This window comes from Rana temporaria, chromosome 2 (genome assembly GCF_905171775.1).
Source record: "Rana temporaria chromosome 2, aRanTem1.1, whole genome shotgun sequence".
Lineage (NCBI taxonomy): Eukaryota > Metazoa > Chordata > Amphibia > Anura > Ranidae > Rana > Rana temporaria.
In genome coordinates this window covers 232,364,467-232,388,676 of record NC_053490.1, presented here as the reverse complement: position 1 = coordinate 232,388,676, position 24,210 = coordinate 232,364,467, and the positions used below count along the sequence as shown (strand labels likewise).

Below are 24,210 nucleotides of genomic sequence, written 5' to 3'. Positions count from 1 at the left end.
AATCTGTCCAATAAGACAACTATTAGTTGTGCACTCCACAAACCTGGCTTTTATGGAAGAGTTGCAATAAGAAAGTCTTTGCTGAAAGAAAGCCTTAAGTCCCGGTTGCAGTTTGTGAGAAGCCACATGGGGGACACAGCAAACATGTGAAAGAAGATGCTCTGGTCACGTGAGACCAAAATTGTACTTTTTGTCCTAAAGGCAAAACGCTATGTGTGGAGTAGGGATGAGCTTCGAGTTCGAGTCGAACTCATGTTCGACTCGAACATTGCCTGTTCGCCTGTTCGGCGAACAACGAACAATTAGGGGTGTTCGCGGCAAATTCGAAAAGCTGCGGAACACCCTGTTAAAGTCTATGGGAGAAATCTAAAGTGTTAATTTTAAAGGCTAATATGCAATTTATTGTCCTAAAAAGTGTTTGGGGACCTGGGTCCTGTCCCAGGAAACATGTATCAATGCAAAAAAAAAGTTTTAAAAACTGCCGTTTTTTCAGGAGCAGTGAATTTTTAATAATGCTAAAAGTGAAACAATAAAAGTGTAATATTACTTTAAATTTCGTACCTGGGGGGGGGGGGGTGTAAAGTCAGCATGTGAAATATCGCATGTTTCCCGTACATAGAACTGTCCCTGAACAAAGTGTCATTTCTGAAAGAAAAAAAGGCATTTAAAACCGGCTTTGCGGCTCTAATGAATTGTCGGCTCTGGCAATTCAGAGATGATTCATTCATAAAAAAAAAAAAAAAAAAAAAGCTGGGGGTCCCCCCAAATTCCATTAACAGGCCCTTCAGGTCTGATATGGATATTAAGGGAAACCCTGTGGTCAATTAAAAAAAAAATGACGTTGGGTTCCCCCCAAATATCCATACCAGACCCTTCAGGTCTGGTGTGGATTTTAAGGGGAACTCCACCCCAAATTAAAAAAAAATGGCGTGGAGTTCCCCCAAAAATCCACACCAGACCCTTATCCGAGCACGTTAACCTGGCCGGCCGCAGAAAAGAGGGGGGGACAGAGTGCGACCCCCCACCCTCTTCTGAACCGCACCAGGCCACATGCCCTCAACATGGGGAGGATGTCCCCATGTTGATGGGGACAAGGGCCTCATCCCCACAACCCTTGCCCGGTGGTTGTGGGGGCTGCGGGCGGGGGGCTTATCAGAATCTGGAAGACCCCTTAAATAAAGAGGACCCCCAGATCCTGGCCCCCCCCTATGTCAATTGGTAATGGGGCACACTGTACCTCTACCATTTCACGAAGGAAGTGTAAATAGTTTAAAAAAAAACAAGACACCAAAAAAAAAAATCCTTTATTAAAAAAAAAAAATCCAGCGATGTGAATTTTCCGGTCTTTCCCAGTGACGTACGAGGGTGCGTCAGAGGGTGCGGGGTCACGTGACGGGTGGCCGCTTCCCCTATATAAGAAATGTCACAGCTCCAGCGCGTCATTCCGTTGGGCTGTGTCCAGCGGAGAGAGGAGCTAGCCTGCTGCGCTCTGGACGGATGGATCTTCTCATCGCTGGACCGGACCACTGATCACCCGTCGCTGGAGAGATCATCCGTCGCAGGATAGAAGACAACGTTGGAGCAGGGGGCCGGGCAGAGAGTGGATTCACATCGCTGGATTTTTCATTTTTTTTTCATTAATAAAGGATTTATTTCTACGGTGTCTGTTTTTTTTTTTAACTATTTACACTTCCTTCGTGAAATGGTAGAGGTACAGTGTACCCCATTACCAATTCACATACTTTATTAAAGGGGTCTTCCAGATTCTGATAAGCCCCCCGCCTGCAGACCCCCACAACCACCGGGCAAGGGTTGTGGGGATGAGGCCCTTGTCCCCATCAACATGGGGACATCCTCCCCATGTTGAGGGCATGTGGCCTGGTGCGGTTCAGGAGAGGGGGGGCCGCACTCTGTTCCCCCTCTCTTTTCTGCGGCCGGCCAGGTTAACGTGCTCGGATAAGGGTCTGGTGTGGATTTTTGGGGGAACTCCACGCCATTTTTTTTAAATTTGGGGTGGAGTTCCCCTTAAAATCCACACCAGACCTGAAGGGTCTGGTATGGATATTTGGGGGGAACCCCGCATAATTTTTTTTAAATTGACGGCGGGGTTCCCCTTAATATCCATATCAGACCTGAAGGGCCTGAAGGGGTTAATGGAATTTGGGGGGACCCCCGGCTTTTTTATTTTTATTTTTTACGAATGAATCATCTCTGAATTCCAGAGCCGACAATTCATTAGAGCCCCAAAGCCAGTTTTAAATGCCTTTTTTTTCTTTCAGAAATTACACTTTGTGCAGGAACAGTTCTATGTACGGGAAACATGCGCTTTTTCACATGCTGACTTTACACCCCCCCCTAGGTACGAAATTTAAAGTAATATTACACTTTTACTGTTTCACTTTTAGCATTATTAAATTCACTGCTCCTGAAAAAACGTCCGTTTTTAAAACTTTTTTTTGCATTGATACATGTTTCCTGGGACAGGACCCAGGTCCCCTTGCACTTTTCAGGACAATAACTTGCATATTAGCCTTTAAAATTAACACTTTAGATTTCAAATGTTCGAGTCCCATAGACTTTAACGGGGTTCTAAAGTTCACACGAACATTTCTGATGCGAACCGGGTGTTCGGCTCATCCTTAGTGTGGAGGAAAACAAACACTGCACATCACAACTGAACACACCATCCCCACCATGAAACATGGTGGTGGCATCATGTTGTGGGGATGCTTTAATTCAGCAGGGACAGGGAAGCTGGTCAGATTTGATGGGAAGATGGAGTCAAATACAGGGCAATCTTAGAAGAAAACCCGTTAATCTGCAAAAGACTTGAGACTGGGGCCTAGGTTCACCTTCAGCAGGACAACAACCCTAAATATACAGCCAGAGCTACTATGGAATAGTTTAGATCAAAGCATATTCATGTATTAGAATGGCCCAGTCATAGTTCAGACCTAAATCCAATTGAGAATCTGTGGTAAGACTTGAAAATTGTTGTTCACATCCAACCTGACAGAGCTTGAGCTATTTTTTAAAGAAGAATGGGCACAAATTTCACTCTCCAGATGTGCAAAGTTGGTAGAAACATAACCAAAAAGACTTGCAGCCAGGGCCCTCTTAATGAGCGGGCACACCTGGGCACGGACCAGGGGCCCCAGCTGCCCAGGGGCCCCTGCACTTTCCTGTCCCCTGGTAACCATGTACTACAACTCCTCCTTGCTTAGGGGGTGAATTTATATATTTTTCTGGGCCCCATCAGTTCAATAGCAGGGCCCAGAAGGTGGGAGCTGAGGGACTATTTTTTCATTTTCGGGTGGATGTACACTAGTCAGTGCACAGCTGCATGCTCTAGACTAGAGTTCCTGGCTGCAGGGCTATTGTAGTTTTAGCTCCAAGCCCCTCCCTCAATATAGGTCCATGGCAGTGGCTTGTCTGTGTGCTGTCTTGGAGAAAGCGAAGAGGAGCTCTCCATGCACATGGAGGAGAAGTGCCAGCCACTGCAGCCGAGTCCTGTCTCAGCCTTTGCCTGTCTCCTATCACAGTATCTGCTCCCCTCACACAGATCCTAGGTGTCTGAGAGCTGCAGGCAGATGTCTGGGGCTGATGTCCCTCCTCCCGGGCTCCTGCAGGATAGGATGACATCTGCCATGCTGTTGGGAATAGATGAGGTTAGTAGACTTATTAGGGAGGGAGGATTGTTTAGAAACTGTGCTGGGTGGGTGTAATGATTGTGCTAGGGAAGAGACTGCTGCTCAACCCCCCCCCCCCCCATGTAATGTGCTCTCTTGTGCCCATTGTCATTTGCTGTGCCCACTATTGTGCAGTTCCTACCATGTAATGTGCATTGCCCACAATGCCATGTGCTTTGCCCACTATGTAATGTGCTATGCCATGCAGTGCCCACCATGTCGTGCAGTGCCCACCATGTAAATTGCTGTGCAGTGCCCACCATGTAATTTGCTGTGTTGCGCCCACCATGTCATGTGCTGCGCCATGCAGTGCCTACCATGTAATGTGCTGTGTCGTGCCCACCATGTAATGTGCTGTCATGCAGTGCCCACCATGTCATGTGCAGTGCCCACCAGGTAATGTGCTGTGCTCATTGTGTGCATGTGCTGTGTTGTGCCCACCATGTAATGTGCTGTGTTGTGCCGTACCAACCATGTCATGTGCTGTGCCCACCACGTAATGTGCTGTATTGCGCAATGCCAACCATGCAATGTGCTGTTCCGTGCTCACCGTTGAATGATTTGTGCCCACCTTGTAATGTGATGTGCTTTGCCCACCATGTAATGTGCTTTGCTATTACCCCTCCCCATGTAACATACTATGCTGTGCCCCCCCCCCCCCCCCAGTCTCCCTCTCTCTCCCCTCTCTCTCCCCCTCTCTCTATTCCCCTTTTTCTCACTCCCTCTCTTCTCTCTCTCTCTCTTTTACATTTTTTAACAAAAAAATAATAATTGTGTTTTTATTTTATTTATTTTCATAAAAAGGCCCACCAAAATCCTCAGCACCAGTCCCTTAATGCTCTTAATCCGACCCTACCAACTGCTATCTTTCTTTCCTGATGTCCGTGTTTGGCGGAGTGATCTGTAAAGTGCTGCGGCTGCTCTGCTCTTTCAGGTGGCGGGACTGAAGTGGGAGAGCTGACAGAGAGGGAGCAGTAAAACGAATTTGAGTGGAGCGGCGGTGGCGGCGGGTAGCGCGGCAGGTAGAGCAGCACACAGTGAGTGAGGGGTCACACCCATTGTGATATCCTAAAAGAATCATCCAAAGTACTCACAGTGCCTTCTAATATCTTATAGTTTTAGGATAATCATCCATACAGGACAGCGGGTGCTCTGCGGCTTTGTCACAGTGTGTCACATGGCTGGTGCTGACTTTGCTGTGGATGTAGTGTGGGGTACAATCTGTATCACACAGTACAGCTATAAATGAACAAAGTCAGCACCCAACAGCCATGTGGTACAATATGACAAAGTCATAGAGCCCCCGCTGTCATGTGTGGATGATTATCCTAAAGCTATAAGACCCAATGCACTCAAGTATTTACTACCCACATCTGCCACTATACCGCCCTATACTACCCACACCTGCTACTATATTGCCCTATACTACCCAAACCTTCCACTCTACCACCCTATACTACCCAAACCTTTTACTATACCACCTTCCACTATACCACCCATACTACCCAACCCTGCCACTATACCATCCTATACTACACAAACCTTCCATTATACCACCCTATACTACCCAAACCTTTCATTATATCACCCTATACTACCCAAACCTTCCACTATACCACCCAAACCTTCCACTATACCACCCAAACCTTCCACTATACCACCCTATACTTCCCAAACCTTTTACTATACCACCCTATACTACCCAAACCTTTTACTATACCACCCTATATTACCCAAACCTTCCACTATACCACCCTATACTACCCAAACCTTTCACTATACCACCCTATACTACCCAAACCTTCCACTATACCACCCATACTACCCAAACCTGCCACTATACCACCCTATACTACCCATACCTCCCACTTTACCACCTATACTACCAAAATCTGACACTATACATTACTGCACCCTATACAGTATCAGCCTGACCTCACCTTTACTGTGTCCCCCAACCCCTCTGTACTGTGCCTTTCTGCCCCCCCCCCCCATATACCCTATAACATCATACATAAATACAAGCCACTGATGGGCTGGGAGAGGCATTTATGATAGGCGAAAATATGGAAAAAAGAGTAACTGCGCTAAACCAAAAATGTTATCCCAATGGAGAGAAACATATAAGGGGCATAAAGCCCAACGTGTGTGTCGTATCTTAGTAGTGAACTAATAACACACTGTAAAAAAAATAATATACATCAAAGTGCAATAGTGCATATTGGCAATTGTGGCCTCAACCACTTAAATTAGACATATGAGTGAAATTATGTGAATATAGAACCATATCCATCTGATGTGAAATCAATCACCATTCAAGGGAGGATTGATGGATCATATATAATACAATACAAAAAAACAAAAACAATAAAATTCCAAAAAACAAAAATTAGATTCAAGGTGAACCGATTAGATTAAGTCCAAAATCTATGTGTAAATCTCAATAAGTGAAAAAACAGTCCATAGAGACTTGAAGTTGAAAAACACCCGTGCACAATTCAAATGGTGAATGCTTATGGTCCCAGCACACCGCATGTGAATCCACCACCGTAATCCAAGATCTGCTTACCAGATATAAAGGTCCTAATGGACCGGACCCAGCATATCACTCCAATGGGGGCTAGATAATGGTGTGTCCACGGTATAATAGACTTCTCATATAGACTCAATTGCATGGATCATGTAAAAGACAGAAGTGCTCCACATAGCTTAAAATCAGGGGTAATTTATTTAAATAAACAAGCACGCAGGTAAACAACTCACATTTAGCAGATGGTAAACCAGCATCAAGCCTGTAGCGCCGGCCGGACGCTAACAGGAAGAACCGCTCGTGTAGAGAACAGCAGCGATGAGGGGGATGACGTCAGCACGTCGCTCGCTCCGCCGACGCGTTTCGTGATAGGTCACTTCGTCTCGGGGCACTAAAATTTATGACAGGCGGGCAGTATGTACAGGGAGGGAGATAGTTTCAAAAAGGAGTGGGAGCAGTGTGTACAGGAAAAAAGAGTCAGTGTATTCAGAGAGTCGGTGTATATGGGGTGGGAGGACAATGTGTATAGGGGGTGAATTTAATTTGAGATAATTCACTGTGTGTATTTTTTGTTTCTAATCAGACTCAAAAGCCACACCCAATATGTAGCATTTTTTATCCACACTCTCTCCTTGCCACCACGCACATAGTGTGCCGCGGGTCACCATCTCCCTGGTAGATGCCCTAGTGCATTACTTTGCCCAGGGGCCCATGATGTTATTAAGATGGCCCTGCTTGCAGCTGTAATTGCAGTAAAAGGTGATTCTACAAAGTATTGACTCAGGGGGGCTGAATACAAATGCACGCCACACTTTTTACATAGAGAGACTTTAGGCCAACTTTGTCCACATTCTATATCAAAAGTTTAAAGCTACATTTGAAACATTTAATATTTGTCTGAACAAGCAAATGTTATTATTTTTTGATTCACTCATAACTGAAAAAAGAACATGTCTACTTTATCACAGCCCGAGTCATAGCTGACAGATAATTGCAGCTAAAGCAAGCAGTGCATAGTGCCTCTCAGAAGAAAAAAAATAGCACAATCTGTATTTGTTATATAATCACATTATTATCTAAGCAGGAACATATGCATTACTGTAAGATAATATGATGGTACTGTTTCTCAGTTGCAAAAGCAATTTATTGATAGAATTTCCTGTCTGTATTGTAATAGGCCCTGCAGGCTTTTTGTAGACTGTGGTTCTGTTTCTTAAAGTAGATCTAAATCCATAAACCATCATACAATCTTTAACCTGTAGCTTCAAAAGTTACTTGTAACTTGTTTAAAGTGAATGAAAAGCTATAACTATAACCAATTCTAAAATTCAGTTTGGAAAAAGGTATGTCCCACAAGCTGCACTTCAATGGAGACCCACTTGTAGTGAGGTGAATGGTAGTCTCAGCCTAGGCTCCAGCAAGGCCACTTCCCCAATGTGTTTTGCTCCACCCCTCAGAGCTTAATCATGGGGAAGGAAACTCCAAGCAGAGGGGGGTGGTTAAATGCATCATCGGCTGCCAATGGCGAAAATGTATGTCAGGTCTGTATGGGACTAGTAGTAAGTAGGGATGATCCCAATGTTCGAGTTGAACGTAAGTTCGACTTGAACATCGGGTGTTCGCCTGTTCGCTGAATAATGAACAATTTGCGGTGTTCGCGGCAAATTCGAAAGCCGCGGAACAGCCTTTAAAAGTCTATGGGAGAAATCAAAAGCTAATGTTCAAGGCTTATATGCACGGTATTGTCATAAAGTGTTTGGGGACCTGGGTTCTGCCCCAGGGAACATGTATCAATGCAAAAACAAGTTTTAAAAACTTTTTTTTTTTTTCGGGAGCAGTGATTTTAATAAGGCTTAAAGTGAAACAATAAAAGTGAAATATTCCTTTAAATTTCGTACCTGGGGGGGGGGGGGTGTCTATAGTATGCCTGTAAAGGGGCAACATTTTCCCATGTTTAGAACAGTCCTTGCAGCCAAATTACATTTATAAAGGAAAATAAGTCATTTAAAACTGATCGCGGCTGTAATGAATTGTCGGGTCCCAACAAAATTGCTAATTTTAAAGGCTTATATGCAAATTATTGTCATAGAAAGTGTTTGGGGACCTAGGTCCTGCCCCATTGGACATGTGTCAATGCAAAAAAGAGCCAGCTTGGGACAAGTCTTTTATTAAAAAAATAAAAATAAATTCCAACTATGTAATCCATCTCGGGACGATATCGAGGGAAAAAAAAGAACCGTTCCACCGCCAAGTGATGCTACCCCCACCTTGACAGCTGTTGTATAGCTGTGGGTGGGGCCACCTAATGTTTACTGGTGACCCCATCCCCTCTGCCAGGGGGATTCCTGTGGCGTCAGAGGGGGCAGGGTCACCCGTATAATCACCGGATGGTCCCGCTGTGTTTTCCGTGGCATCAGAGGGGGTGGGTCACCCATAAACTTCATCGGGTGGCCCCGCCCACAGCTATATAACAGCGGTACTGTTATTTTTTTTCTTTCTTTTTTTTCTCGATATTGTCCCGAGATGGATTACTTCACTGGAATTTAATTAGATTTTATTATATTAATAAAGGACTTGTCCCAAGCTGGCTCTTGTATTTTTTAACATTTTTGAAACTTTTTTGGGTGTAATGGTAGGGGTACAATGTATTCGTTACCAATTCCCATGCGGGGCGGGATCTGGGAGTCCCCTTGTTAAAGGGGGCATCCAGATTCCAATAAGCCCACAGACCCCCACAACCACCAAGCAAAGGGTTGTGGGGATGAGGCCCTTGTCCCCATCAACATGGGGACAAGGTGCTTTGGGGGTGACTCCGAGGCACCAACCCATGTTGAGGGCATGTGGCCTCGTACGGTTCAGGAGGGGCGGGCGCTCTCATCTCCCCTCTTTTCCTGCGGCCTGCCAGTTTGCGTGCTTGGATAAGGGCCTGGTATGGAATTCTGGGGGACCCCTATGCAATTAATTTTTTTTGGTTCGGGGCTCCCCTTAATATTTATACCAGACCCAATGGGCCTGGTAATGGACTGGGTGGAACCCATGCTGTTTTTTTCAAATTCTTTTATCTGTATTGCAGGGCCCGACAATTCATTATAGCGCAAGTAATTTTAAATAACTTTTTCCCTTTAGAAATGTCATTTTGCTGCATGGACTGTTCTAAACACTGGAAAAATTTGCCACTTTACAGGCATACTATAGACACCCCACCAGGTACAACATTTAAAGGAATATTTCACTTTTATTGTTTCACTTTTAAGCATTATTAAAATCGAAAAAAACTGCTGTTTTTAAAACTTTTTTTTTGCATTGATACATGTCCCCTGGGGCAGGATCCAGGTCCCCAAGCCCCTTTTATGACAATACCATGCATATAAGCCTTTAAAATTGTCTTTTTTTCATGTTCCTGTCCCATAGACTTTAACGGTGTTCGCGTGTTTAAACCGATTTTTTGCCCGTTTGCAAGTTATGGTGCGAACCGAACGGGGGGTGTTCGGCTCATCCTTAAAAACAAATGAATTTTTTTTTTTGAGAAAACATGAAATTATGTGAAAATCTGAGTCATCTGCAAATTAATAATTAAAGGTGATCCCTCATATCACTCAATACTCTGCCCACGTATTGAATATTGCACTTAGTACACATGACCACATATATAAGAAAACTTAGTGTGGTAGTTTACCAATTGTGCAATAGTTGGAGAAAAGCCGTTGGAGCATGAAGTGACAGTATGGGGATAACCCAGATGGAAAAAACATGAACAACTTGCAGCTCCACACTTATCCATACCATGTGTATTGGTGGATTTGATACGTAAAGACTGGGGGACACCATGTTACCTTTGGTGTGTGCCTTCCTGGCCATATACCTAAAGCCACAACCTAATGCCACCCTATAACTGTCATTACTATATAGGATGGGGGGTGTTTAGTAGAGATGGTCTAACAGTTAAGGCCGAACAAAAGTTTGGTCCGAACATTGCCTGTTCGCCCATTTGGCAAACACCTGAATGTGCCCCGCTGAGCACCCTGCAATGTACTGCATGCTGCACAGTAGATTCTAAGCCCCAATCTGGCAAAAGGGCACAGTGAATGGCTGGTTGTTAAAAACCCTGCCTATGCAGGTGAGGGGTGTTTATAGATTAAAACTGTGCAGCTCTGGCTAAAGATGAATAATACCGTTGGAACCTCCTTCTCCGGCACCCAGCAGTAAGCAGCAGGGACTGGTGTGATCTTTACTCTCCAGATAGTGACTCCACTCCTTTCCTTCTATGCACGCGGCTCATGCAGAGGGAGTGACAGTGGCACTGCATCTGGTGGCAGGCTATGGGTGGCAAGCGGCACTGCATCTGGTGGCAGGCTATGGGTGGCAAGAGGCACTGCATCTGGTGGCAGGCTATGGGTGGCAAGAGGCACTGCATCTGGTGGCAGGCTATGGATGGCAAGAGGCACTGCCTCTGGTGGCAGGCTATGGGTGGCAAGCGGCACTGCATCTGGTGGCAGACTATGGGTGGCAAGCGGCACTGCATCTGGTAGCAAGTGGCATGTTCACCAAGCAACCCGTTGCCAAATTCCCCATCAACCCTCAAACGACATTTCCTCCTGCCCCCCCTCACCTTTTTTGGGGGAAGGTGAGAGAGGGGATAGGGGGGGAGGTTTTAGGACTTTAAATGAGATGCGTTTTTAGCAATATGCAATTAAATATGTTTAAAGAATACATTTTTTTCCATAATAACCAGGCTCAAAGTTACCAACCAAAAAAGCAACAAACCAAATTAACCTGTCTAGCTGTATGCATTAAAAACAGAGGTTTAGTTGCACGCATTTGCAAATACCTGTGTAAGCTGCAGGCCCCGTCAAGGCACTCTTGGCTAGATTCAGGTAGGGGCGCGCAACTTTAAGGCGGCAGAGCGTATCGTATTTACGCTACGTCGCCTTAAGTCAGAGAGGCAAGTACTGTATTCTCAAAGTACTTGCCTCCTAACTTATGGCGGCGTAGCGTAAATGTGGCGGGCGCAAGCGCGCCTAATTCAAAATAGCCTGAGAGGGGCGTGTTTTATGATAATTTTGTTTGACCTGACGTGATTGAAGTTTTTTTGGAACGGCGCATGCGCCGTCCGCCTACATTTTCCAGTGTGCATTGTGGCAACGTACGACGCACGGGCCTATTGATTTCGACGTGGACATAAATGACGTAAATCCCTATTCACGGACGACTTACGCAAACGACGTAAAATTTTCGAATTTCAAAGCGGGAACGGCGGCCATACTTTAACATTACTATTCCAACTATTTGATGGAATAACTTTAGGCCTGATAAAGCGTTACGTAAACGGCGTATCTGTACTGCGTCGGCCGGGTGTACGTTCGTGAATAGGTGTATCTAGTGATTTACATATTCGACGCCGACCGCAATGGAAGCACCACCTAGCGGCCAGCCTAAATATTGCACCCTAAGATAGGACAGCGCAAGCTGTCGTACCATAGATAGGTTTAAGTGTATCTATGTTTAAGAATACACTTAAACTTAGGTCGGCGCAGATTCCGAGTTAGGTTGGCGTATCTACTGATACGCCGACCTAACTCTATGTGAATCTAGCTATCTGTGTACTGCAGTCCTAACTATTAATTTTAAAGTCTCCTCAGTAGGAGCACAGGAGTGCTAATCAATAGATAAGGGGCAGGTGATCACCTGACCATGCCCCTACCTATAGCGGGTCTAGCAAAAAAGAGCAATGGAAAAAAAATACAAGAGTGGAACTAATCATGCCTACCAAACCAAAACACCACCAACCCAAAAGCGGACCACATCAACTTGGGTCAGCTAGTCAAAAAATGACAAAGCATAATTAACTGTCATTGGTAAATCTGTGGAGGCACTTTATTCCTCTCCTGAAACACAACTCCTTTCCTGGATAATGTAAAAAAAAAAAGGGGATAAGGTTGGGACTTTACATGGGGCATATGATAAACTACCATAGGCCTCCATCCCTGTAAATGGATAGAAGGGGGAGAGAGGGGGTGTGTCCCTGAATGGCACTTTGGAAATGTGGCCACCCTACTAATCATACTCTTTCTCTCCCATGATGCAGTAGCTCTGAGCCCAGCATTTGAGATCTCACTCTTGTGATGGTGGAGGATGACTAGGCCTCACTTGACAATGTACTGAGAGTAACTAGAAACTCCTGGGAGAACTCCAGTCAGGTTTTATATACACCTATAGCAAGGGCATTATGCAATTTTAGTCACAGCTGCATAGGTTTTTATATATCTATAGATGCCCCTTATCTGCATAGGCAGTCTTGTGGTAAAGGTGAACTATCCTTTTAAGGAGTCGGCTGCTATGTCCTTAACAAACGATGAGTCATCTTTCAATGGGCTTCCCCTCTGGCAGCTCAATAAAAAAAAGCAATATAAATTGTGCATTACCCCCAGTGGAGCTGCTGGATTTTTGGGTGGCGTGTTACCTCGTGGCTCCTCCGAAATTCCTAGGGGTGAATGATGCGTATTGAATGTAGTAGAAGTAAAGGAATGTCCAGACAGGTGCTCTTTGCTGTGCTCTTTATTACACAGCTGGGTAAAAACAGTAAACTTGTGGTGAGGAAAGTAAAGCTGAAGAAGATAGGAGAATAGCAGATTCAGGCGTAGTGATAGGAAACAGTCCGGCTCCCAAACGTAACACTTCTTAGCACCACTCCCGCCGGAATGGGTTTATTGTACACGGACAGGCCTCTCTCACTGACCTAGCAGCTGGAGTATCACTCGGACAATTGTAGGATAAAGTCTCTGCCACAGACCCTCCTTGGTGAACTTGAACTTGAGAGAAAGTCTCTGCAACAGACCCCTCTCAATGAGCCTCAGAAAGATACCTCTGCCACAGGTCCCCTCTGGGTTTGATCCTTGGAGATATGCCTCCTTAAATGAGTTACATCTGGATCTCCTTCAACTTGTCGCCCAGGTACCCACCTACAGGTGATCAATCCCTCGGTGTCCGGCTACCTGGATCCCCGGTGGTTTGTCCAGGCCCTCTTGGACCGCCAGCCTCTCAATGGCGCTCCTCAGACACCGAACAGCAGTACAGCTTGGGATCCTCAAAGTGGGAACCCGTCGCTGTTCACATGCTCCGGGTCAGCATGGCCCTGGAACCAGGAATACCGCGTGGCACGCATGCCCCGGCCAGGTAGGCCATGGCACCATGGTGTGGCCACCCTAAAGCTGTTCCAGTGAGGCAGACTCCCTATCAAAATCAGTCAAACTTGAACAATTTCGTCTGACTTTGATAAGCGGTCCCCTTGGGATTGCTTTAGTAGTGTGAGGAGAATGGCAGCTGGGTGCATGTAAGAGTGTGTTTTTTTTTTAAGTAGGTTTTGTATACACACGTACTGTCAGTCTTGTTTACCCCTGGACAATGTACAATGTATCAGCCACAATTGCTTTCTTGGAGATATTTTAGTGTGTGTGTGTGTGTGTGTGTGTATATATATGTATATATATATATATATATATATATATATATATATATATATATATATATATATATATATATATATATATATATATATAATGTTTTAACCACTTAAGGACCGCCTAACGCCGATATATGTCGGCAGAATGGCACGGCTGGGCGCAATCGCGTACCTGTACGTGATTGTTTAATGCCCAGCCGTGGGCGCGCGCCCGCGACCCGGTCCGAAGCTCCACAGCCGTGGGACCCGCGGACCAGATCGCCGCAGGAGTCCCGCGATCGGTCCCTGGAGCTGAAGAACGGGGAGAGGTGTGTGACAGTGGCGCTGTCATTGATCGTCTGTTCCCTGATATAGGGAAAGGCGATCAATGACATCACACATCCAGCCCCACCCCCCTACAGTTAGAAACACATATGAGGTCACACTTAACCCCCTCAGCGGCCCTTAGTGGTTAACTCCCAAACTGCAATTGGCATTTTCACAGTAAACAATGCATTTTTATAGCAGTTTTTGCTGTGACAATGACAATGGTCCCAAAAATGTGTCAAAATTGTCCGATGTGTCCGCTATAATGTCGCAGTCATAAACAAAATCACTGATTGCCGCCATTAGTAGTAAAAAATAAATTATTAATTTATTAAAAATAAATTATTAATAAAAATGCAATAAAACTATCCCCTATTTTGTAAACGCTATAAATTTTGCGCAAACCAATCGATAAACGCTCATTGCGATTTTTTTTTTTTTACCAAAAATATGTAGAAGAATACGTATCAACCTAAACTGAGGAAAAAAAATGTTTTTTTATATATTTTTGGGGGATATTTATTATAGCAAAAAGTAAAAAATATTGCATTTTTTTCAAAATTGTCGCTCTATTTTTGTTTATAGCGCAAAAAATAAAACGCAGAGGTGATCAAATACCACCAAAAGAAAGATCTATTTGTGGGAAAATAAGGACGCCAATTTTGTTTGGGAGCAACGTCGCACGACTGCGCAATTATCAGTTAAAGCGACGCAGTGCCGAATCGCAAAAAGGGGCCTGGTCCTTTACCTGCATATTGGTCCGGGTCTGAAGTGGTTAATCCCCCAGATCTTGTTCTCTTAAAATGTTAGTTTAACTAATCCCTCATGCTTGTACACACGATCGGAATTTCCAATGAAAAAAGTCAGACGGAATTTTTTCCTATCGGATATTCTGACCGTGTGTGGGCCATTGGATTTTTTTTTCCGTCAGAGTTTAGAAATAGAACATGTTTTATTTTTTTCCTATCGGAAATTCCAATTGTCTGTGTGGAACTCCGAAGCATTGAACTTAATTTTTCTCGGCTCGTTGTAGTGTTTTATGTCACTGCGTTTTGGATGGTCGGAATTTTGTCTGACAGTGTGTATATGCAAGACAGCTTGAACAGAATTCCGATGGAAAATTCCATCGGATTTTATCCCATCAGAAATTCCGATCATGTGTAAAGGGAATTATTGTAACCTGATTTATCACTCTGGAGTTTAGATCTTCGTGATCTCCTCTTCAAGTGTGTCAATGCCATTTTTTAGATGTTCTTCATTTAATCTAAAGTCCGGTAAATGACAAAACCTGTCCAGATCCTGTTGTCTTTGACTGATTTCTGTTCTCAAAAGTGTCCATGTGTGCTTCTTCAATCCTGATTAAGAGTCTCATCCGTCCTTTGAAGGCTTCCTTCAAAATGCCAGCCCACTGAGATCTGAAATCTTCATCCTCTACTTCAAAGGAAGGACATTTTTCGACATGAAAAAAAAGTCTTTTTAAAAACGTCATTTAAAATGATCGTGTGTGGGCTGCACATCGTTTTTCAGTTTCTGAAAAACGACAAAAAAAAATTCGAACATGCTGCATTTTTTAACGTTGTTTTAAAAAATGTTGTTTTTCAGGTAGTAAATAATGATCGTGTGTGGGCTAAAACAACGTTTTAAACCCGCGCATGCTCAAAAGCAAGTTATGAGATGGGAGCGCTCGTTCTGGTAAAACTACCGTTCATAATGGAGTAAGCACATTCATCACGCTGTAACAGACAAAAAAGCGCAAATCGTCTTTTACTAACAAGGAATTAGCTAAAGCAGCCCAAAGGTGAATAGAACTTCCCCTTTAGAGTGCCGTTGTATGTGTTGTACGTCACCGCGCTTTGTTCATCATTTTTTTAAAAAGATGGTGTGTGGGCAACATCGTTTTTATTGATGAAGTTGGAAAAACTATATATGTTTGGGGGTTTGAAGTAATTTTCTAGCAAAAAATACTGATTTTAAATTGTAAGCAATAAGTGTCAGAAAAAAGCTTAGTCATTAAGTGATTAAACTGACCTCATTTACAGAATGAAGTACATCCCTTTGCTCTAAAAGAACCAAATGATGCAATGATTATTTTCATCTCTCTGCGCTGAGCAATGTTGTGATAAACTTTAATATGGAAATAAAAAAAGGAGTTACCGCGCTAGAGAACAATCAAAAAATTACTAACAAAGCTGCAACAACAGAGTGTCATACATACACAATATAAATAGAAAAAGGGGGAAAAGAAGTTGCGCTATAAACTTTGCTGGCTTTATTTGTATTTATTTTTTTAACAGCTCTGAGCAGAGAACTGCTCTGCACTTGCATGAATCGTGGAAATGCTGGATTAAGATCGTGACGGGTGTTAAGTCAAGATCGCAATTTTTTAATGATTAATCGTGCAGCTCTACTACATCATATCTTGAAAACTGCACAAATCTTGAAAATCAAGCTCTGTAAGTGGAAGTAGACAGTGGAAAGAAAAGGTGTGGGATAAAAATGATATTGAATCACTGTTCAACATTTTTTTTTCTAATGTAATGCCACAAGCAAGATTGTGAACATTGATTAAAGTGGAAAAAAGGTCAAATTGGTGGTTGGTGCAAAATTAAGTCCACGAGATAGGACATTCAGTGCTTCTTGTTATATAAGTCGATCAGAAAAGTTCAAAACGTTTGAAACCTGAGAAAAAGCATTTGGGCTACACAGATGGCATTTCTTGCCTCTTGCCTTTCTTCTTTTGTTGTTGTGACCCCTTTTGGGGTTCCTGACATTTTTAATTGTAAGTTGCCATTGTCGGAAAAGGAAGCCCTACGTTTCCGTGTTAGTTATTTACAATGTATCAGCCATATTCGCTCTTTATGGAGATATTTTAGCATTTTATCTGATACTGTATATATACAGGTAAATGTGTATGTGTATATATAATATAGCTCTGGCTAGCTCAGACTCCTTTTGCTTTTCAAATATACATGATGCTTTAGTAGAAAAATGTAATTCACCTGGGCTTTACATAAACTTTATACTAATACTTTATTTTCTTTCATGCATTATCACATGAAACTTAACCCCACACAGACTTACTTGATATTTTATTGGAAATTTCTTGCATTTAAGCTCTTTTTATACACTGACATTTAGTCAGCTAAACTACCGGTACTTAACATCCTCTTTGTAAAACTTTATATGGGTGAATTATTGTCTATTACCAGTCTTTATTGCTTTCTTTGTTTATTTTTAATTTGTTCATTATATTGTATAGATTGACTACATTTATGAGATATTGCTGTTTTTAAGTACAGCGCCATGTTGAACATGAATATCTTAGTTTTTCAGACACTGTTTTATATTTGTTATTTTATAAAAATAAAAAAATTGTACTATCACTTTAATAGACTTGTACAGCTTACAATAAATATACAGAGAGCATGGGTGTCTGGGACCCATGGACACACAGAGCTCTATTAAAGTGACTCCTTCAGATCTGACGTCAATTTTATTCAGATTATTTTTTTAAACTGTAACTCTAGTCAGAAACAGACTTTTTGAGAGTTTTTGCAATGGTTTGTGGCCAGTTTTTGTCCTGTGACAACAGTGTCTTTAGGTCAGGTGGTGAGGACATAGGTTTAAAGGTAAATGGAAGCCTATAGAACAATACTGTATTATCACATAATAGAAACCCAGTGTAATAAACGTGTAACAACCATGCAATTAGATTACCTACCATTCGTATTTGTCACGTCTGGGGAAAAAAACATGTGCTTTTCTGTGCTTGTATTGTCATTTTTGTTATTTGGATACATGACCTGATATACTTTGACCTCATATACAGTAAAAAAAATAATAATTTGCATTTGATTACATTGTTCCCAAAAGCTGATAAGATGTTAAAATATACAGCAGTCTGTCTCCACCTTAATTTTTTTCACAAATCTGAGCTTGATTGGAAGGAAAGAGATAATGTATAACTAGCAAGAGAGACAGATAGATAGACTTACTGGTTGAATGAAAACATTTTAATTTGAAGGAATGACAAAATGTATTACCACTTGTTGTGATGATTGGCCCAGCAGATACAACAGCATTTCCAGAGAGACCCTGGGGTGCTAATGTAGTCTTTGTATGTACATCTCGCCTTTCTCTGTTATGGCAGCTCTGTGGGGGTTAAATAGCATACACCATTAACATCACATTTTCTTCTGAAAATTTTTACAGAAGGGATTTTTGTCTTGCTGTTTCGAAATAGCAATCAATATGACTATGAATATAATAAAGGACCGTTACCCAAGTTAAAATATATATATATATATATATATATATATATATATATATTTCGAGGTAATGTATTAAAGTGAGATTACCTTATTTAAAGTTTTAATTTAAATACAAATTAACCACTTCCATACCAGGCCAATTTTGGCATTCCTCTTCTAAATGTAAAAATCATTTTTATATATATATATTAGCAGAGACCATAGGGAATAAAATGGTGGTAGTTGCGATTTTTTTATGTTGCACGCCATTTGCGCAGCAATTTTTCAAACACAATTTTTTAGGAAAAATAATCACTTTCATGAATTACAAAAAACACTAAAGTTAGCCCGATTTTTTTTTTGTTTAATGTGAAAGATGTTACTCTGAGTAAATAGATACCTAAAATGTCACGTTTTAAAATTGCGCCCACTCATAGACTGGCACCAAACTGCAATGATTAAAAATCTCCATAGGCTACGTTTTAATGTTTTTTTACAGGTTACCAGTTTAGAGTTACAGAGGAGGTCTTGTGATAGAATCATTGCTCTCACTCTGTTTGTGGCGATACCTCACATGTGTGGTTTGAACATAATTTACATATGTGGGCACGACTTATGTTTACTTTTGCTTGCACTCACGAGGGGATGGGGGCATTTTAACTTTTTTTCTACTGTTTATTTTATTTATTTAAAAAATGTTTACACTTTCCCTTAAAAAAAATTTGATCACTTTTATTCCTATTACAAGGAATGCAAACATACCTTGTAATAAGAATAGGGCATGACAGGTCCTCTTTATCTATGCTGGAAAGCCTGAGATAAAAAAAGTTTCCTAGCAAAAAAACTGCAGTGTTTACATCTGCCGGCACCAGAAGTGACATCATGGTGTCGCTTCCAGCCTCTAAGTGTCATAGAGATGGCCGGAAACTATCTGGTTCACAGCCAGCTCTAAGGTAAACCTAGGCCGCTGACTGATTCATTCTCCGGCTCCTCGATCACACAGGCAAAAAAGGAGAATCACTGGAGGGTGGCGAGGGCAGGGATCTCACCTCCTGTAAACAGCCGCTATGATGACTTTTACCTGCTGGAAAAAAAATATCTAAATGATGCTTGCAGCTGCAGGCATCATTCAGATATCTCCACTCAAAGTCCAGGACGTCCTACAGACAGGGAGTGGTTAAAGACAGGTCCTGTCTAAAGCTGACAATAGTGATTTGTTTAAATGATAAAAGTTTTGATTCTCTTTTGTGGAAATCACAAAACAATACAAGACATAACCTGCTGGTTTTAATTAACCACAAAGAGTGGAATTGAAATTACCCCGATCAAACAAAAAACTTCAGTTGAATTTTGTATTTTGCTCATCCAAAGGAGCATTCAATTCAAGACCAGTTTCAACTTAACAACCAACTTCAATCTAGTGGATCAAACTCATGGATGATAGATTAGTTAGTTTCTTGGGCTTGTACACTATTAGCTGGATTCAGGTAGGCGGGCGCATTGTTGTGGCGGCGTAGCGTATCGTATTTACACTACGCAAGGCAAGTACTGTATTCACAAAGTACTTGTCTGCTAAGTTACGGCAGTGTAGCGTAAATGGGGCCAGCGTAAGTGCGCCTAATTCAAATGAGGATGTGGGGGGGGGTGTTTTTTGACCTGACGTGGGGAGCTGTGGTGGCTCAACGCGATTGGCACTGCGCTGACAAGCCATTCACCTCTGCAGCCAGGGGTTCGGATCTCGGTCTCGGCTACATGTGAATTGAGTTTGGTGGTCTCAGCCCGGCTCCCGGTGGGTGTGCTATGCGAGGTAAGCCTGCGCTTAGCCTCCCACAAAAACCACCACACTTACACGCACTCGAAATTGGGTTAACATGCACTCACTTTGACCACGCGGTCTCTAAAAAGAGAGGCGAGGGACTAAGGGGGCTGGTTGAGCGGGCTAGTAGGGCTTATAGGGAGTCCCTCTGCCCCGTTGGGCTTCAAAGCGGAGCAGGTAGGGCGGGCTGTGTGGGAGGACCCCCTCACGCACCCGCCATTGCCACCCGGGGCATGGAGAAAGGTGGCAGATTGCCTCTGGGAGAGGCCTGCCTACTCCCAACTCCTGCAGTCCGTCTCCTCTCTCAAATACACGCACAAAAAAATACACTTAAAAAAAAAAAAAAAAACTGTGACCTGACGTGATTGATGTTTTTTACGAACGGCGCATGCGCCGTCTGTGTCCATATCCCAGTGTGCATTGCGGCAAAGTACGCCGCACAGACGTATTGGTTTCGACGTGGACGTAAATTACGTCCAGCCCTATTCACGGACGACTTGCGCAAACAACATAAAATTTTCAAATTTCGACGCGGGAACGACGGCCATACTTAACATTACTAGTCCAGCTATTTGATGGAATAACTTTACGCCTAAAAATGCCTTACGTAAACGGCGTATCTGTACTGCGTCGGCCGGGCGTACGTTCGTGAATCGGCGTATCTAGTCATTTACATATTCTACGCCGAATGCAATGGAAGCGCCACCTAGCGGCCAGCCTAAAAATTACACTTTAAGACACTTACGCCGCTCATATCTTAGCCTAATTTAAGCGTATCTGGTTACCAGAATACGCTTAAATTTGCGTCGCCGCATATTCAGACTTAGGCCGGTGTATCTACCGATACGCCGGCCTAAGTCTTTCTGAATCCACCTATATATTCCCAGTAAATCAAAAGTGGTTAAAAATTATTAAAAATTGCACCAGTTCACTGTCCACAAGACACCAGGGAAAGAAATGGGAGGAAGCAGAATATAGATAAAATATACTGTAATTATATATTTGCCCAAACAATAAATAAAATTGCATTTGCCACATCCCCTATTTTTAAACTAAATAATCGCTAACATTAGTTATGTGCGCTCCCTTAAATAATATACTTTAAAGAACAAAAAGAACATATGCACACTCAAATATCAGAAACACTTATCAAAAATATGGATACTCCTTACCAATACACCAAACCATTCTCCCCCCTATTATAATTAGTGATATCATGTTGCATGTATCCAGGAGATAATACATACTGTATGTATTTCAAGCCTCCATCCACTAGATTCATGCTAAACTGACAGCTGTATTGTACTGTACAAGACAAATTGTCAGATATGTGGTCAAATCTGCACACCAAGGCAATATAACATTCCCTGCTTTGAGGGTTAAAGTTATGTATTAATTTGCTTGCTTCACATTTTTTTAATAGAACCAATTTCTATTTAATAGAGCTTCATTACTATAATTTCTGCAGAAGCTTACTTTTACTACAACTGGCCTATTAACCATTTAAGCATGAATGATATCTGGATCTTTTTCATGGTGAGAGGATTGTGTGAAAAACAGTTACTGCTTAAACACATTGTCCGTTATTGCAAAACAGTCCTATTAGAAAATGCTTAAAGGGGTTGTAAAGGTAAAAAATGCTTTCCCTAAATAGCTTCCTTTACCTTAGTGCAGTCCTCCTTCACTTACCTCATCCTTCGATTTTGCTTTTAAATGTCCTTATTTCTTCTTAGAAATCCTCACTTCCTGTTCTTCTGTCTGTAACTCCACACAGTAATGCAAGGCTTTCTCCTTGGTGTGGAGAAAGCCTCTTGAGGGGGGAGGGGGCAAGCAGGAGTGTCAGGACGCCCACTAACACACAGCTTCATTCTCTATCTGCAAAGTAGAGAGTGTCCTGACTTTCCTGCTCGCCCCCTCCCCCTCAAGAGGCTTTCTCCACACCAGGGAGAAAGTCTTGCATTACTGTGTGTAGTTTACCTTTACAACCCCTTTAAGTTCTTGAGAAACATACAGTAGGTGACCGCGATATTGTGTCAATCTCGCTCCCTTTCTCGGCGAGATTGACCACCTACGAGCCCCGTCGCGGGAGCCAGCTCGCCGCAATGGGAAAAAGCTGTCATAGAAGCAACGGGGATCCGACTTGGATTCCCACCAATTCTAGCCGCGGCGTTTGGTATGAATCATGAGGGGGAACTCCACGCCAAATTTGAAAGAAAAAACGGCATGGGTTTCCCCCAGGGGCATACCAGGCCCTTAGGTCTGGTATGGATTGTAAGGAGCCCCTGAAAAAACGGCGTGGGGTTTCCCCCACAATCCATACCAGACCTGTATCCAAGCACCCTGCCCGGTCGGTTAGGAAAGGAGTGGGGACGAGCGAGCGCTCCCACCCCTCCTGAGCCGTACCAGGCCGCATGCCCTCAACATGGGGAAGTTGGGTGCTCTGAGGCCGGGGGCACCCTGCGGCCCCCCCACCCCAAAGTACCCTGTCCCCATGTTAAGGACAGGGCCTCTTCCCGACAACCCTGGCCGTTGGTTTCGGGGTCTGCGGGCGGGGGGCTTATCGGAATCTGGGAGCCCCTTTAAAAAGGGGGCCCCCAGATACCGGCCCCCCACCCTAGGTGAATGAATATGGGGTACATCACACCCCAACCCATTCACCTGGAGGAAAAGTGTAAAGAAAATAAATACACAACACAGGGTTTTAAAATAATTTATTAGTCAGCTCCGGGGGTCTTCTCCGCTCTCCGGGGGGGGTCTTCTCCACTCTCCACTCTCTCTCTTCTTTGTAGCTCTCTTACTAGCGGCGGCGCAGCCCACTCTTCTTTGCCGTCTTCTGCCTTCTTCTTTTCTTCTAATGTTGACGTGACGCTTCCTTTCGCTGTAATGCCAGGTGCGCGGCTCGCACCGATTTATATATGCCTCTTATGACGTCAGTCCCATCATGCTCCGTGGGTCCCGGAGCATGATGGGACTGTGACGTCATAAGAGGCCTATATAAATCGGTGCGAGCCGCGCACCCGGCATTACAGCCGGAGGAAGCGTTGTGTCAACATTGGAAGAAAAGAAGGCAGAAGACGGCAAAGAAGAGCGGGCTGCGCCGCCGCTAGTAAGAGAGCTACAAAGAAGATAGTGGTGGCCAGCCCCGAAGAAGGCACCGGAGAGCGAGCGGGAGAAGAATCGGGGAGCGCCGAGATGACAGCGAAGAAGATGGAAGAAGACCCCCCGGAGAGTGGAGAAGACCCCGGAGCTGACAAAAAAATTATTTTAAAACCCTGTGTTGTGTGTTTATTTTCTTTACATTTTTCCTCCAGGTGAATGGGTAGGGGTATGATGTACCCCATATTCATTCACCTAGGGTGGGGGGCCGGTATCTGGGGGCCCCCAGATTCCGATAAGCCCCCCGCCCGCAGACCTCGACAACCAACGGCCAGGGTTGTCGGGAAGAGGCCCTGTCCTTATCAACATGGGGTGGGGGGGCCATAGAGGGCGCCCCCCAGAGCACCCAATCCCCCCATGTTGAGGGCATGCAGCCTGGTACGGCTCAGGGGGGGCGCTCACTCATCCCCACTCCTTGGCTGGGCGGGGTGCTTGGATACGGGTCTGGTATGGACTGCGGGGGAACCCCCACGCTGTTTTTTCGGCGTAGGGGGTTCTCCTTATAATCCAGACCTAAGGGCCTGGTATGCCCCTGGGGGGGGAAACGCATGCCGTTTTTTTATTTTTAGCACTAGCTGGAATGTGCTTTTTCTATTCCAGCGAGATGTCGGCACCATGTCGCCGCGAATCAGCGCGATGCCGTTGTGCTGGAAACACATTTTCGGCGACAGGTACTGTAAATAACATTAGCATGAATGATTTTAGCTTGTGACCTGCACTTGACAATTGGTTGCCGCCAGTAATATTCCTGCTCTCTTTTTCTGAGCAATATCCTGTATTAAATAATTTTTAATTGCATTCTACAAACTGGCATCGTTTTTAATTTTTAGTGGGTTGATGAATATTTTATTTTTTTACTTTTTTTTTCCCCCAAATCAAATTACATGCATAAGCTTTATATTTATCACATTAAATTGCATTTAATTTCACTATAGCTTGGCATAGTCAAAAGAATGGCAAGCTAATAAGTCTGCAATGAATTAAAATGGTGAAAATAAAAGTGG

General features: G+C 43.5%; 1 protein-coding gene and 1 long non-coding RNA gene across 2 annotated transcripts in view; one reads left to right on the top strand and one right to left on the bottom strand.

The window, feature by feature from the left end:
* ZPLD1 (zona pellucida like domain containing 1) overlaps positions 1-24,210 on the bottom strand; it is a 103,157-nt gene that overhangs the window by 25,724 nt on the left and 53,223 nt on the right. Inside the window, exon 8 of the mRNA XM_040336624.1 lies at positions 18,028-18,136. Coding sequence (XP_040192558.1) covers positions 18,028-18,136 — 109 coding nt within the window. The remainder of the gene's footprint in view (positions 1-18,027; positions 18,137-24,210) is intronic.
* The window catches only part of LOC120926557, a 54,108-nt gene that overhangs the window by 25,798 nt on the left and 4,100 nt on the right, over positions 1-24,210 (top strand). The window lies entirely within an intron of this gene.